General features: G+C 37.6%; 1 protein-coding gene across 3 annotated transcripts in view; it reads left to right on the forward strand.

Annotated features, from left to right (window-relative positions):
* The first annotated feature begins 2,061 nt into the window (after positions 1-2,061).
* The window catches only part of fbxo11a (F-box protein 11a), a 21,180-nt gene continuing 6,931 nt past the window's right edge, over positions 2,062-16,310 (forward strand). The window contains exons 1-13 of one of the 3 annotated variants that reach the window (XM_058381600.1): positions 2,063-2,369; positions 3,887-3,959; positions 8,990-9,117; positions 9,359-9,440; positions 9,546-9,690; positions 9,938-10,067; positions 11,307-11,390; positions 11,570-11,702; positions 11,788-11,894; positions 12,402-12,513; positions 12,598-12,704; positions 12,899-13,036; positions 13,365-13,582. In XM_058381600.1, coding sequence (XP_058237583.1) covers positions 9,010-9,117; positions 9,359-9,440; positions 9,546-9,690; positions 9,938-10,067; positions 11,307-11,390; positions 11,570-11,702; positions 11,788-11,894; positions 12,402-12,513; positions 12,598-12,704; positions 12,899-13,036; positions 13,365-13,582 — 1,364 coding nt within the window. In that variant the 5' untranslated portion in view covers positions 2,063-2,369; positions 3,887-3,959; positions 8,990-9,009. Of the gene's footprint in view, positions 2,370-3,886; positions 3,960-8,989; positions 9,118-9,358; positions 9,441-9,545; positions 9,691-9,937; positions 10,068-11,306; positions 11,391-11,569; positions 11,703-11,787; positions 11,895-12,401; positions 12,514-12,597; positions 12,705-12,898; positions 13,037-13,364; positions 13,583-16,310 lie in introns of all 3 variants that reach the window. The other 2 variants (XM_058381608.1, XM_058381592.1) reach the window with 2 other exon arrangements.

Genomic DNA, 16,310 nt, shown 5'->3' on the forward strand with positions numbered 1-16,310 from the left:
ACCTTGGTAAAGAGAAACCTTTTTTTTGATAGGCCATCATTTGGGACTGAACCAGCTGATATTATTTTGCACTGACATGGGGCAGGATTGCTCTCTTATTACTGATTGATTTCAGCTGGTGTCTTGGCTTTCCATGCCATTTTGCACCTCCCTTTCTTCATGTATTCAATACTTTTTCCCTGTGACATTGGAGTAGGTTTGATCATCATCCGCCTTGCCTACTTAAATCAAAAGGTGCTGGCTATTTGGTACAAGTAGTTAAGGCTACAGCAGGAGTCAGAACTTTCTCTTACAAAGCCCCGCAGTTATGGAACATCCTTTTAATTAGTGTTCGGGACACTTACAATTACACTATAGTCTTAGTGTTTAAGTCCAGGCTGAAAACATTTGTTTAGTCAAGCTTTTTATGAACAGTTTTATTCTCAGGTAAAGAAGCAGATCTGGAGGGTTAATAGGCATAGAGTGATTTGGTTAACTGGAATGTTGGTGTCACCCCAACTATTGCACAACCATTCAGGTTTGCCTACGGTGGGGTGGCTGGTGACACTATATGTCCCAGAAAGTCTGTGTCTGTGTCACTTTCTTGCTCTCCCTTTTAGTTCATCATAGCTGTCATAGCTAGTCTTGCCAGAACACCTGCCTGCACACTGTAATATTCTCTCTGTCTCTCTCTTTCGTTCTGTCGAACTACACATGCTACTCCAGATCTCCCAGTTTGTCAAGTTCCCAGTGTGACCGCTTCATCTATCTTGACCTCCCTGATCCACCCTGATGTCCTGCTTCTGGTTGGAATCTCGTCACTTGATGGTGCTCACCGCTGCTGGGGATGGCTTCACGTGGACAGCCTGGAGACATATGGGACTGCTGTGGATAGTACCACTTTGACTTTGAACTGCTGTTGGAGTGGCTCCTGGATATAAAACTCCACTTGACTTTATACAGTTGTAGAAAAGACATTTATCTATTATTTATTATGACTTTTATTATCACTCTCTCAAGTGACATCCGAATGATTCCCTGTTAAGTTTGGTTCCTCTCAAGGTTTTTCCTCTTCCCTTGTCTCAGGGAGTTTTTCCTTGCCACCACTTCACTTTCTCTGTGAAATTAATCATTTATTCTTTAAAAAAAAAAGAAAAGAAAAAGTAATTCATGATTTGGTTTACAAACAACATCATAAACAACAACAACATCATCATCATCATCACCATCAACAACAAAATCAATGATAATAATAATAATAATAATAATAATAATAATAATAATTAAAGATGCAAGTAGCATCATGGTCTAAGCACACAGAATTGGTGAGCCACACACTGTTATGAGATCTGTTCCATTATCAGGTAATAGTCCTGAAGATGCCAACCAAGTTTTTTGTCATTGTGCAAAGGTGTTGCTGAGATACAGCCTCACATCCTGTTTGGTGGCTTTACTGCCAGATTTTGCAGTATCCAAAATTCTTTTTGTAACATTTTTGAAGATAACATCTGCCAAATTTGGAGATCTTTGACACGATGGTAGCGCTACAGTGTTGGCAGCACTTGGTTCAGATTTGGCCGGAAATTTCTAGACACACCAAATTTCACAACTTTTTATGAGACGGTTCTATGGGCTGCTATAGACAAGAAGAAGAAGAACAAGAAAATGTTGACTAATATTTACTATTTTATAACAACAACAACAACAACAACAATAATATTAATAATAATAATGATGATGATGATGAGGAGGAGGAGGAGGAGGATGATGATGATGGTAATAGGGGGCCAAGCACCAAAAGCACTCATAAATGCAAGTGGGCACCTATTCAACTTTAGTGCTTGGCACAATAATAATAATAATAATAATAATAATAATAATAAAAAAGGCTGCGGCTAGATTAACCGTGGTTTTAGGTAAATTTTGAAACTCCACCTCGATCCTTAATTTCTATTCCACTCCAACGAACCGAGAAACCCGTGCACGAACCGTGCATTCCTATTAACAGGTTCAGGAAGAAACGCTGTGATTGGTTAGAACCTGGCCACGTGAGGCCGCGTGTGGTCGCTTGTTCCTGTGAGTAAATGGCTCCTCCTGCCAAAGAGGGTCAGAAAAGGAACCTGTATCATAGTGGCAGGATTGTGAAAAAAACAAATATTGTGCTATCTCGGATAGGAGGGGTGCACTGACTGTTTAACAGTGCAATGGTTTTGGGGTTTCCGCTTTGTTTTTTTGGGTGGGATTGAGCGCTGTCTTGAAGAAGTACGGGTTCTAGTGTTATTAGAACATTAAACAGCCCCAGATGAACTCGGTGAGAGCTGCGAACCGCAGACCCAGGCGAGTGTCGAGGCCGCGCCCGGTGCCGCCGGGAAGAAACAACCAAGAAAGAGGTAGCTGCATGTTTTATTTTAAGGTCAAGCCTAAATGACCAAGCACTTCTTTTTAATGAATTTTCATTTTAGGCGTGATCAGGGTTTTAAGGAAGAAGAGACTGGCGTCTTCTGTAATTCTCAACCATCAGGAAATACCGTGGCTCTGTATTGGAGAAGAGGCCAAGCTTTTTTTTTTGGTTCCACTTTAATCCTATGTGATCTACATCTTTGTTTTATCAAATAGTTGCATTTACCAGTAATCTCTTTTTTTGGTGTACTCTAAGTGCGAAGGTCCACTGTAACAGCAACAGTTACTTGCTTTCGCTTGCTTTAGTTAGTTTGTAGCTAATTGTTAGCTCAACATATAGCATCCGCAGCCAGTTGGAATTTGGCACCCATTTCTTTACCTGATATAACATTTCAGTATTTACACACTTATTGATTTTCAGGTCAGTTTTCTATAACTCAAGGGCCATCAAAACGTTTCTGTGTTGCGTTTGCTGAGCACCTGCGACGCTGTAACATGGCTTGACATCTATTTACATCTAACTTGATGTACCCTGAGGCTTTGGTTTAGTTTAAAGTGCTTTGTCACAGACAGTAAGGTGTTTTATTTTAGAAGTGGATTTATTTGTATACTCAGCGCTACATAATCTTTAATTTATATGCACCATATTGACACAGTCACCAATCAGCCCAGTTACTCAAAAGAATGATTGGTCTGATAGAGAGTATTGGTATGAAATCAGCATCAGTCTGAACTTGACAGATGTTATGCCTTGAATACAAGATGTGGCCCCAACACAGATCACACATGAAAGATGGACACAAATGGCTGTAAATTACACCACAGCTGTGACTGATTCTTCATATATTTGGCTTAGTTACTGTGAATATCAGTACTCAGAACTTGGTTTTAATATCAGTATCATATAGAAAAACAGGGTTTTAAAGTGCTTGTTATGTTTTGAGTGAATGTTTCAACCATTTCACCTAGGTTGTTGTACCTAGGTGCTCTGCTGATGCTTTGCATCATTGTCCTTGTTTATAAAATGTGCTGGATGGGTTGTGGGTGTTGGAGGAATGGATCTGAACATGGCTGGAATAATAGTGTATTTGGAATGTTATATCTAGTATTGCATGCTGCTGTGTTATGATTTATAAGGATACACCAATCCATTTTATCTGTTTTAAATACAACACTGGTAGCAGAATATTTATGATCTTCACAAGGCAAAGACCAAATGGAACTTGTGCTCTTTAGCAAACCACTCATACATTTAACGAAAAATTATTTGTTTTTGTTCATGCTGGCTCATTTAAATTCAAATTTTATTGGTCACATACGAAATCATACACAGTACGACATGTAGTGAAATGCTTTTTACGACTGTCTTACATAAAAAAGAAAGAATAAAAAAAGAAAAATTTAGTGTGGACATGAAAAATAATTGATCTAAATTGCACATTGCTCCATGCAGCTATAAGGCAGATAGAACAAGCTCACTTATCTAGTTTGTGTATTTTATTCTCAGGTCTGGCTAAAACAAGAGTAAATACACTGCCTGGCCAAAAAAAGTCACCACCTGGATTTAACTAAGCAAATAGGTAAGAGCCTTCCATTGGATAATTACTGCAGTGATTAATATGTTTCAGCTGGCAACAGGTTACTTAACCTTAACTGGTGCTGTGGGTAGCTTCTCATTTTGTAAACAACCATGTTGGAAGACATCCTGTGGTCATTAGAAAAAATGTTACTCTGTTTCAAAAGGGTCAAATTATTGGCCTGCATCAAGCAAATAAACAGTTTAGGAGATTGTTGAAAATACTAAAAATGGGTTAAGAACAGTCCATTAGTTTTGGTGAAATCAAATTGTAAAAATAAAAACAGTAGAACCCACAGCAATGTTTGAGTGAAAGTAAGAGCATTTCCACATGCAAAATGCAAAGAAACCACAAGAGATTGGGATTAAACAGCTGTGAAGCTTTAAGAAAATCACTTATCAGTGAGGTTAATAAAAAAAAAAAAAACAGCATCATTTTGCGTAACGTTTGGACTCGGGAGCGATGGTAAAAGGTCATGTGGTCTGTTAAGTCCAGATTTACCATGTTCCAGAGTGATGCCTGTTGATCATGCCTGTTGCCTACCGTACAAGCGTGTAGGAGCATTGTTATGATCTGGGGCTGCTTTAGTTGGCAGGTCAGCAGTGGATTTTTTTTGTTCCCTGATGGCACGGGCATATTCCAAGATGACATTGCTAGGATTGCTTTAGGGAGCATGAGACATAATTTTCACACATGCAGCCTGACTTTCTCATCATCTAATGCAGGCTCTTTGTGAGAAATCAGTGCGACACTGAACGGAATTAAATGTTGTAACATTACGTTACATAAGGTTCTTGAAACAGTGCCACAGCGAATGTGTGCCATAATCAGAGCAAAAGGTGGCCCAATGAAATGACTTATTTTGGCCATGTAGTATATAACAGTGTACAACACTAAGGAAGAGCAAATTAAGGAGTCACTCGTTAGCCACTAGCTTGCTACAATGAATTCTCTAGCTAAACATCTTCAAAACTGGGTAATGATAAATTCCACAAGTATAAATTAAATGATTGTCATTTATTATTATTTGCATGACTGGCATATAATAGAAGAAATAAAGTCCTTGCCCTTTCAGCTACAACTAAAAGCCTCTTATATCATCATATCAGATTCTTTCTCACTTTTTCTGACGTTTGCTTTGTTTATTCTTACAGCTGCTCTTTCTCACGCTTTGTCGGTCTCTTGATTGGCTAGTTGTTCTTGCTTATTACTGGACTTCTATCATACCTTAATTTGAAGTGTGATGAGTGAAGTCTGAGCTGGAATACTATGCATGCAGACAAATTCACAGCTGATTCCAACCAACATCCAATTCCTAATTTCTTTTTTGTCTTAGGCAGCTATTTTTCTTCCTAATGATTGAAGCCTTGTTTTGGCTTTATAATCTGTTTATTTTAATATTATAGAAACAAAATTTCGATGCATTTTAGCTTTAAGCTAATGATCTCACACACATTAGCCTGTACAGTTATGAAAGCCAGTGGATTCATAAGAGTAATATAGCACACATTACTTCGTTGTTAGCTTTTCTCATCAATATCAATATATTTTTAAACTGTTCTTGTGTCTATAACACCTTGTAACAGAAATTTGATTGTCTAACCAAAGAATGCAAATGGGTGAAACTGTTGTTGCATTGTTCACCTGATTTTGTGTACTATGTTGTTTTTCATGTGTACTATGATGTTTTTCATATAAATGCATTGCATTATATTACTTTTACATATGGACAAGTTCCATAAAAATAATTATGTACTGGATCAACCCTCAGAATGCCCACTACATGTTACAGAATGTCTGTCAATCAGATCAGTAAATTTAAATTCTGATCAGATACTTCCTGCGTTTTTCTTCTTTAGCTTTCTAGGTACAAACTTTCAAGACACTTGATATTAGCTCTATATATTTCTAGTCATTTTGTTTCCATTATATCAATATCTCTTCTTTTTTATTACTAATCTCCTTTTGTCCATCCTTATGGACATCATAATAATTTTGTTCATAATGCTTTTAACAATGGATATCGTCATAATATAGCTTTTCAGAAATATAAAAATTGTACATTTATAAATGTATCTCTAAGGGGCAAGTCAGAGGTGACTGTGGCAAAAAATAATGATATGAGAAAGAAACCCTTAAGAGGAACCAGACTCAAAACAGAACCTGTCCTGCTCTAAGTGACCCTGGGTAGTGCAGTTATAAATAATTCCCTTCTATAACTGTATACAATATAGTCAAAAAGTGCAATTGTGCATTTGTCTGAGCTTATAAGCAACTTATGAATACAAGAATGAGAATTATTACTGAATTCCTTATAGTTTTAACATGAAGTCTGTTCTGTTGAAGTTACCTGTTCACTGATTTGACTTGAGTGCTATACTCTTCGTAACAATTTTAGTCCTAAGTCTGTCGTAGCAATTGTAGTCCTAGGCCATCATAACACAAATTTTTATAGCAATTGCATTCTATCTTTATGGTCTAAGTATGGTCAAGTAATCTAATCGATCTTTAGACTGACCATATGAGGCCACCATCAGTGGCAAGTGGTTTTCAGGTGATGAGAACTCTAACTTGAAATAATGCTTCAAGATGGATCAGGCAGGTCAGGTCCAGAGAGCAGAAGGGGTCAGAGCCACTGGTGAGTGAGAGCCAAAATGTAACACCATCACCATAACATCTATGCCTGTGAATCCTCAAGCTCTGCTCCATTACCTAAGGAAAAACAATAACAAATGGCTTGACTAAAATATGTTTTGAGCCTAGACTTAAACTCTGGAACTCTGTCTGAATCCTGAACATAAATTGGAAGACCGTTCCAGACTTTACTATTAAGTTTTCTTGTTTGAAATATGCTATTGTCATAACTGAGGTAATTGCATGTATATTTGCAGGGAAAGAATTGCAGACTATTACATTAGGTTTCAAGATTTGTCCTCATTATAGAAATACAGTTTTTACTTTACCTAGTAGACTAGGTGATTAGCAGTGAGTTTTATTAATGGACAGTCTGGAGGTTTTGCCCAGCTTTGATGTTTCCAGTGCTTTTTGCTTTTTAAAAAAAAAAAAAAAAAATCACAGGGATTTGACCTGTGATACACTAAGAAGTGCCAAGGCCAACCCAGGCCAGTTAAGGGTCACCTGAACTTGAAATTAACCAGCCAACAGCTGACTTGGTGTGCCAGTCATGTCAACAGAACTGTGCATTTTCTGAATATCTCTGCTGTACTTGTCCTAGTGTATTAATGTATGATGATCAAAGCCATCAATTTCAAAGTAATGGAATTCCGGCCTGCTCAACACCCAAGTGCAGGCATATGGACTCGTATGGGAAACATAAGCCTAATGGTGAGCCCATATGCCATAATGCATTCGGACCTCATTGCTGTACTGAGTGTATTGGTTTCTATACTGAGTGTGGTGTTATAGCTACAGATGTACCTCTCAATACTAGGCATGAGATGGATCAGGATTTATAATATTAAGCGTGTTATTTTTTCGTGCTATTGTTAACATGCTATTTTAATCTTTTCATTGTCATATGGGTTTTTCATGGCAAATGTTATTGATTTTTGAAAAATAGTTTGACTGTACAATGTGCTTTAAATAATCAAGTAAAACAACATTCTACTGCTGTGTGACATCCACCTGAATGGCATGTTTTACTAATTTAATTGTGAGGATCAGGTAAAATGTGATTTTATTTCATTTATTTCCTCATCTCTTTAGAAATTAATAATAACAAATTATGTGCTTCTGAATTGTTATAAATTGTTTTGGATGTGAATGTAACTTACTGTATATCAAGTATAGCACATGTCAATTTACTGTAACTGCCCTCGGATGGCCACCCTAGAGATCTGCTGTTCTGTTGCATAGTAGTGTGCTACAGGTCATTTCAGTATTTTCACTAACTCTGCGGTCCCTGTGTTTGACAAGTTCCAAAAAGCTTCCTGATTTAGCTTACATTTTTGGACAAATCAGCAGGCTTTGAGGCAGTTAGGCTTCTGCTGAGAAACATTGTGTGCTGTATGTTACTACCTCTGTTGCTGCAGCATTGACTATAATAGGGGATAGAGGTCCTAGTGAATAAACAATAGAAATATCTTGATACTGCCAAGATGAATTTTGCTTCTTAAAGGTGTTTTGCGGTATTCAAAATGATAAAATGCTGCTGTTTATCACTTTTCCCAACTGAAATCAAACATCGTCGGACTAGACATAGAAATAACACTGGAGTTTTCATATGCATATGTCATCATGTCTAACCTTGGAGATGCCACTTGGAGAACTTGTTCCAAACATTGACATTTACCTAGGTAGAGGGAACCAAGTAAAGAGAATCCTTTCCCTTTCAAAGAAGTCCCTCTGTTATTCCTAGTTAGCTAATGTTAATCTGTTTTAATCGGCTTGTTCTGTAGGCCCTGTGCCTTGTGTGTGATAAGTACAGCAAGTAAACCTTAGCATCAGCAATTAGGTGGCAATGCCTAAACAGGATCAGAGGTGGATCTCATCTAAGTGTGAGGTTTTGCTCTTTCACATTGTACTCCCAGTCACAAAAACATATACAGTAACACTGAGTAGATGATCAAGTCACACAATTTTTCTTCCAAATTCTTACCTGCATGTCAATATATCAGTTGTCAATAGGAACACTATTTAGTGCATTGCATGTGGTTTGGGATGCAGCCATAAAAAGGTCTTGAGTATATCTTGACATCTATAGATCATATTAATCTTAATATTAATTTTTGTAAATAGGTGGCCCTTAATGTAGAAACTTACTAGAAACTTGTAAAGCAGATATGTCGATCATTTGAAAACAAATTTCTCTTGCCGAGTACACATAATTGATGATTAAGTGCCCTTTAAGGAAAAGGAATTTAATATTGCAACTTATGCTGGCTTTGGAGTTGTTAACTATAATGCATATTTTATGATACACTTGATCGCTTCATTTCTGATCTTAAATGTACATCACTTTGGTGCTAAAGCTTATTATTGTAAATTACATGCTTTTTCTCTTTTTCTTACAGATGAGGAAGTTGCAGGAGACATGGTTGCTGAAGAATCTGGTCCAGGAGCTCAGAACAGTCCTTATCAACTTCGAAGAAAGTCTCTTTTACCCAAAAGAGCTGTGTATCCAGCCAAGACTAACATGGAGGCAAGTAATGCTGTGGTTATATCAGCACAAAGTTGGCAATTATTGAAGATGTCTGAGTTTTAAAAGCTCTAAACAGAGAGCAGCTTAAGGACAAAAACAACTACAAGTCTATGTTTTAAGTAATAGACTTTAGATACATCTGTGCTTGTGCTAATTACTGAAACTGTAAAATACATGTCTGTGTCTCTTAAGTGTTAGCTCAGTGTAAAAGTTTGTATATATGATTTTTCTTTCCTGATAGTGTGATTCCACATCAACAACAGAAATCTTTGGTCATCAGGCCAAGCGTGCCAGGGTGTCTGGGAAATTACAACACGTAACAGGTAAAGAAAATCTGTATTATATCTGTGCTCTAAAAGAAACTGTATTCTATTTGTGTTTACTGATTACATGATCTGTGGGCTTTTAATGATTTGTCATCATCCCAGCTGCTCCAGCAGAACAGTACCTGCAAGTGAGGCTTCCCGATGAGGTGGTACTGAAGATCTTCTCCTATCTGCTGGAGCAAGATCTGTGTCGGGCTGCTTGTGTGTGTAAACGTTTTAGTGAACTGGCCAGTGACCCCATTTTGTGGTGAGATTGCTTTGACTTTAATTTAGATTCAAACATTAACAGTTGTCTGTTTGACAAATCTAGTTAAATTCCCTCAGGTCATTCAGCAGAGGTTAACTTTTAATCAATACGCTAAGTAAAAATAATTATTATTCATAACACAAGCTGATCTTATAGGTCCATTCTGCAGAATCTTTTTGGATAACTAGCAAATTCATTAAACTGTAATCAATCTAAAGTGGTGCTCTTTAAAATGGTTTGATGACAGGAAGAGACTCTATGTAGAGGTTTTTGAGTACGCCCATCCAATGATGCATCCAGACTCAGGAAAATTTTACCAAATTAACCCAGAGGAGTGTGAGCAGCTCAATCCATGGAAGGAGAGCTTTCAGCAGCTGGTAATGTTTATCTTTTGTGTAAATTAATTTTTATTTTTTTGTAATTGTTCTTTTTTTAATCATTGTAATTCCCTAAACCAAACTAAACTCAGTTAATTTAGATGCCACTCAGGAAAGCTCCATAATTAAGTTTCATGTTTGTCATGTGCATTTTATGTCAGTCAGTGTTATACATTGTTTGTTCTGTGGCTCAGTTACTTTGCAGCTTTGCAATATTTAAAATATGCACCAGTATTCACTGCCCAGCCAAAAAAAAAGTCACACTCACTACTGTTTCATTGGAACCTTTTGAACCTTTTGCTTTGATTACATTGCCCATTTGCCAAGGCATTGCTTTGATAAGCTTATGCAATGGCCAAACATAAATTTCCGATGAGAGTTGCAATAATTTCTTAGCAAGATCGTGTATTGATCATGGTAGTCAATGGATTTAACACCTGGGCTCTGTGGTGGTCAATCCATGTGTGAAAATTCTTTCTCATGCTTCCTGAAGCACTCTTTCACAATTTACGCCTAATGAATCCTGGTATTTGGCATCTTGGAATATGCCATGTCGTCAGGGAAGAAAAATCCATTGATCTAACCTGTTCTGTACTCATTCAGGTAGCTGACCTCATTTCTTTTTGCACATAATGTTGCTGAACCTAGACGTGACCAACTGAAGCACCTCCAGAACATAAGACTACCCCCACAGACTTGTATGATAGGCACTAGGCATGATGTGTGCATCATATCTGCCTCTCATTTACCCTGATGTTCCAGTCAATCTGGATTCAAGAGAACTTTTTCCATTGCTCCAGAGATCTTAAGGCTACACAACTGTTTATTCCCAATCCCTTGAGTTCTCTTTACATTGTGCATGTGGAAATGCTCTTACTTTCACTATTAAACATAAGTACTCCTGTTGTGATTTTTTTTTTTTTCCATTTACAATTTGATTTCACCAAACGTTTGTGATCTTTGATCATGATTTTTTTTTCATACCACACTTCCTGGATGATGGTTCACCACTATTCTTCCAGGTTTTAATAATGGACTGTTCTTGACTCAATTTTAGTAGTTTTATCAATTTTCTCAGTTGTTGTCTCAGTCATGGTTAAATAACTTGTTGCCAGCTGACTTTTGTGCAAAGGCAGTCTACAAAGGGGGAGGAGAGAGCATTAATAGAGATTATGTACAAAATTTACAAAAAGTGTTATCAGTGAGACCGTGACTGAAGTCTGTGGTACTTTTTTCCAGTATAAGGGAGCACATGTGAAGCCAGGGTTTGCTGAACACTTTTACAGTAACCCTGGCAGATATAAAGGGAGGGAGAATATGCTGGTAAGTATTTTTAATGGAGATGTTCTGTACTTTGAGTTCTATTCATATTTTCAGGCCTCTGCTTAAGACTCTCTCTCACACACTCTGGTTTTTCTTTCTCTTTGTGTATTTCTCTTTTACACTTTCTGCATGTCTGTCTTTTTCTTTTTATGTCTCTTTCTTTCTCTTTCTTTGCCTAGTATTACGACACTATTGAGGATGCATTAGGTGGGGTGCAGGAGGCTCATTTTGATGGGCTTATATTTGTCCACTCAGGGATTTACACAGATGAGTGGATCTATATTGAGTCACCAATCACAATGATTGGTGCAGGTATGTATGTACTGATATGTAAGTCTGTGGGAAATCCATGCCAACCTCTACTGGATAGAGATCTATTTTGTTCTTTCTACCACAGCACCAGGGAAAGTTGCAGATAAAGTTGTCATTGAAAACACTAGAGATTCAACATTTGTTTTCATGGAGGGGTCAGAAGATGCATTTGTTGGCTATATGACAATAAAGGTAAAAATTCAATTGTAATGTCTATAATAACTTCTGGCAGAAAATAGGAATCACCACAATTGCCAAGTAATTAAACATAGTGGGGAATGCTGTTATAGCAGCAATAATTACCACCCTGAACTGAATATTTTGTAGTAATAGTATGTTTGTTTGTTTTTTTTTTTTTTCATTTTTTATTTATTAAAAAAATGTCAAGAAACTGTCTTGTGTTCTGAAAACTCTTCAGTGTCCGGGAACTAAATGAACAGTCTCCGACTGTTAAATGAGCTTACAAGGGAAACAACAACTATAATTTGTTAAAAAATGTTTCCTTAAAGAAATATTGATATTCTTTATACAAGTACAGTACTTATTAAAACATGCACATTGTTACAAACTGTGCTGTGCTGTTATTCAAAAAGAAACACTTTCGGACAAATCAAATTTGAGAATTCAGCAGCAGTGTGGTGTAAGTCAGGTACATAACATGGGCTTAATGTTGCTAGACTTGGTTGTTTTTTCTTGCAGTTTAATCCTGATGATAAGTCAGCCCAGCATCACAATGCGCATCACTGTTTAGAGATCACAGTTAACTGCAGCCCAAACGTTGACCACTGCATCATACGTAGCACTTGTACAGGTGAACCCAGATCTTTAAGTTTCTTAGCTCAGCCTCCTGCTTGTAGTATATTGTGTGGGACTAAAACTGCCCTCTCATCTGCAGTGGGTTCAGCGGTTTGTGTGAGTGGTCAGGGGGCATGTCCTACTATCAAACATTGTAACATCAGTGACTGTGAGAATGTAGGACTCTACATCACAGACCATGCGCAGGTAAACACAAGCCTATGACTTTATTCCAAACTTTCTCTAAGTAATGATTCAACATCTAGCTTTTTTTTAAATAAAAAAAATAGAATTTATTTTATTAATGAGTCAGGCTTATGCGTAATGCAAGAGAGAAACATGACTATATATGATGCTATTATCAGTAACCATTAACATGTTACCTTTTACTTGTGTTCCAGGGCATTTTTGAAGATAATGAGATATCCAATAATGCTCTAGCTGGGATCTGGGTTAAGAATCATGGAAATCCCATAATTAGACGGAATCACATCCACCATGGAAGAGATGTGGGGGTCTTTACTTTTGACCATGGCATGGTAACTGCAACTTCTATCTGACTGTCACTACTGAACTAAAATATGCTAATTCTCTCAACTTTGGATTTAATTTAACTTTGGATTTAAGATATGATGGCATAAACCCAACTCCTCTCCTTCTATAAAAAACCTGAGAGTTCAAAATCCAAAATGGTTTGTGCACCCTACATACTTGCATTTTTAAAGTTTTGAGTACTTTACAATAAGGAAATTCATTTAATTATGCCATTATGTATCTTTTCCCACACAATGTCTTTGCAACCAAGGTTTTATGATAAATGAAGCATTCTTTGGTTTTTGTCTCCTGACTGTATTCCTTCCCCTTCAGGGCTACTTTGAAAGCTGCAACATCCATAGAAACCGGATAGCAGGATTTGAAGTGAAGGCATATGCCAACCCCACAGTAGTGCGCTGTGAAATCCACCATGGACAGACTGGAGGCATATATGTACATGAAAAGGGCAGAGGGCAGTTCATTGAGAACAAGATCTATGCAAACAACTTTGCTGGTGTATGGATTACCTCAAATAGTGACCCTACAATTAGGTAAGTTTGGCAGTTTTCTAGGACGTTTTTTTGTTTTCATGAACTTGGCATCCAAAAATTTGTAGGGGCTCTATATGTAGCTTTATTTAATATTTTTTTCAGTTTCCTATTTATCTCAATAACATCTAAGTTTGATATTTATTCAAAAAAATATTGCAAAATAAACATAATACAACCAGAATTAAAACAAATATTGCGTGGTATTTTGCACGTTCTCCCTGTTTGTGTGGTTCTTCTGGGTTTTCCACTTTTCTCCCAGTTCCAACATGCCAAAGTGGGTAGCTGTAAGTATATGAATGTGTGTGTACATGGGACCCTATAAAGGACTGGCATTTCATCCAGGGTATATTCCTGCCTTGCACACAGTGATTTAGAGATTAATGAATGTGTATATTATCCGTGATTATTATATATATACACTACCAGTCAAAAGTTTGGACACATCTTCTAATTCCATGGTCTTTCCTGGTGTTTATTTCTTTCTACATTGTAAAACAATGCTGAAGGTGGCCGAAATACACAATAATCTCGTTTGAACAGTTGATATTGAGATGTCTGCTACTGATGCTCTGTAAAGCCTTCATAACGGCTCTAATCTGAGGTGCTGTTAACTGGTGATTTCTGAGGATGGTAACTCTAAATGAACTTCTCCTCTGCAGCAGAGGTAAGTTTTGGTCTTGCTTTACTGGGATGGTCTTCATGTGAGCCAGTTTCATCATGGTGCTTGATGGGTTTTGCAAATGCACTTGACAATACTGTTCTTGCAAGAACTATTCCAGAACACCTGATCTTCGTGTCTTAAAATAACAACTGACTTGTTTTTTGTCATTACATATGGATTACTTAAGTCCATGTGTGTTATTTCATAGTTTTGAAATCTCCAGTATTGTTCTAGAATGTAGAAAATAAATCCCTAAACAAAAAACATTGAATTAAAAGGTGTGTCCAAACTTAGTTGTGTGTGTGTATGTATGTGTGTGTGTGTATGTGTATAATATACATACATACAGGGGTTGGACAATGAAACTGAAACACTGGCCAATTTAGTGTTGGAGGTTTCATGGTTAAATTTGACCAGCCTGGTGGCCAGTTTTCATTGATTGCACATTCCACCAGTAAGAGCAGAGTGTGAAGGTTTAATTAGCAGAGTAATAGCACAGTTTTGCTTAAGATATTGCAATGCACACAACATCATGGGTGACATCAGAGTTCAAACGAGGACAAATTGTTGGTGCACGTCTGCTGGCGCATCTGTGACTAAGACAGCAAGTCTTTGTGATGTATCCAGGGTAATGTCAGCATACCACCAAGAAGTACGAACCACATCCAACAGGAGTAACTGTGGACGCAAGAGGAAGCTGTCTGAAAGGGATGTCCGGGTGCTAACCCGGATTGTATCCAAAAAACATAAAACCACAGCTGCCCAACTCACTGCAGAATTAAATGTGCACCTCAACTCTCCTGTTTCCACCAAAACTGTCCGTTGGGAGCTCCACAGGGTCAACGTACATGGCCGGGCTGCCATGCCAAACGTCGGTTTCAATGGTGCCAGCAGCGAAAATCTTGGGCTTTGGACAATGTGAAACATGTATTGTTCTCTGATGAGTCCAACTTCACTGTCTTTCCCACATCCGGGAGAGTTATGGTGTGGAGAAGCCCCAGAGAAGCGTACCACCCAGATTGTTGCATGCCCAGAGTGAAGCATGGGGGTGGATCAGTGATGGTTTGGGCTGCAATATCATGGCATTCCCTAGGCCCAATACTTGTGCTAGATGGGCGCGTCACTGCCAAGGACTACCGAACCATTCTGGAGGACCATGTGCACCCAGTGGTTCAAACATTGTATCCTGAAGGCGGTGCCGTGTATCAGGATGATAATGCACCAATACACACAGCAAGACTGGTGACAGAGTGGTTTGATGAACATGAAAGTGAAGTTGAACATCTCCCATGGCCTGCACAGTCACCAGATCTAAATATTATTGAGCCACTTTGGGGTGTTTTGGAGGAGCGAGTCAGGAAACGTTTTCCTCCACCAGCATCACGTAATGACCTGGCCACTATTCTGCAAGAAGAATGGCTCAAAATCCCTCTGGCCACTGTGCAGGACTTGTATCTGTCATTCCCAAGATGAATTGATGCTGTATTGGCCGCAAAAGGAGGCCCTGAACCATACTAATGAATTATTGTGGTCTAAAACCAGGCGTTTCAGTTTCATTGTCCAACCCCTGAGTGTATGTATATGTGTGTGTGTGTGTATATGTGTGTGTGTGTGTGTGTGTATGTGTGTGTGTATATATATATATATATATATATATATATATATATATATATATATATATCTCCATTTTCAGATGGATTATATATTCTTATATAGATATATTCTTTAATGCTATTAATATGAAATGACAAGATTTAAAAAATATATATATATATCAAAGTTGTGTTTGTAATTAAAACGAATAAGCAACTTGAGAGCATAAGCCATATATGAAGATGCAGTAACACCTTTGCAAATTTGAACTGTCAAGGTTTCCATTTAATCTTCTTGTGTGTAAAAATGTGCCCACACTCAGGAGCATGCACAGGATATAAATGTTTTTACGAATTTATAGGATTTCATGAATAACAAGTGCTCATAATAACAACTTCCAAATAAATCTGTTTTGCATCTTTGTTAAATGAGGTGCAATGTGAGGTTTTGAAACCTTTTTTTTTTAGTTGAAAT

The sequence above is a fragment of the Hemibagrus wyckioides genome, linkage group LG03 (assembly GCF_019097595.1).
Source record: "Hemibagrus wyckioides isolate EC202008001 linkage group LG03, SWU_Hwy_1.0, whole genome shotgun sequence".
NCBI classification, from domain to species: Eukaryota; Metazoa; Chordata; class Actinopteri; order Siluriformes; family Bagridae; genus Hemibagrus; species Hemibagrus wyckioides.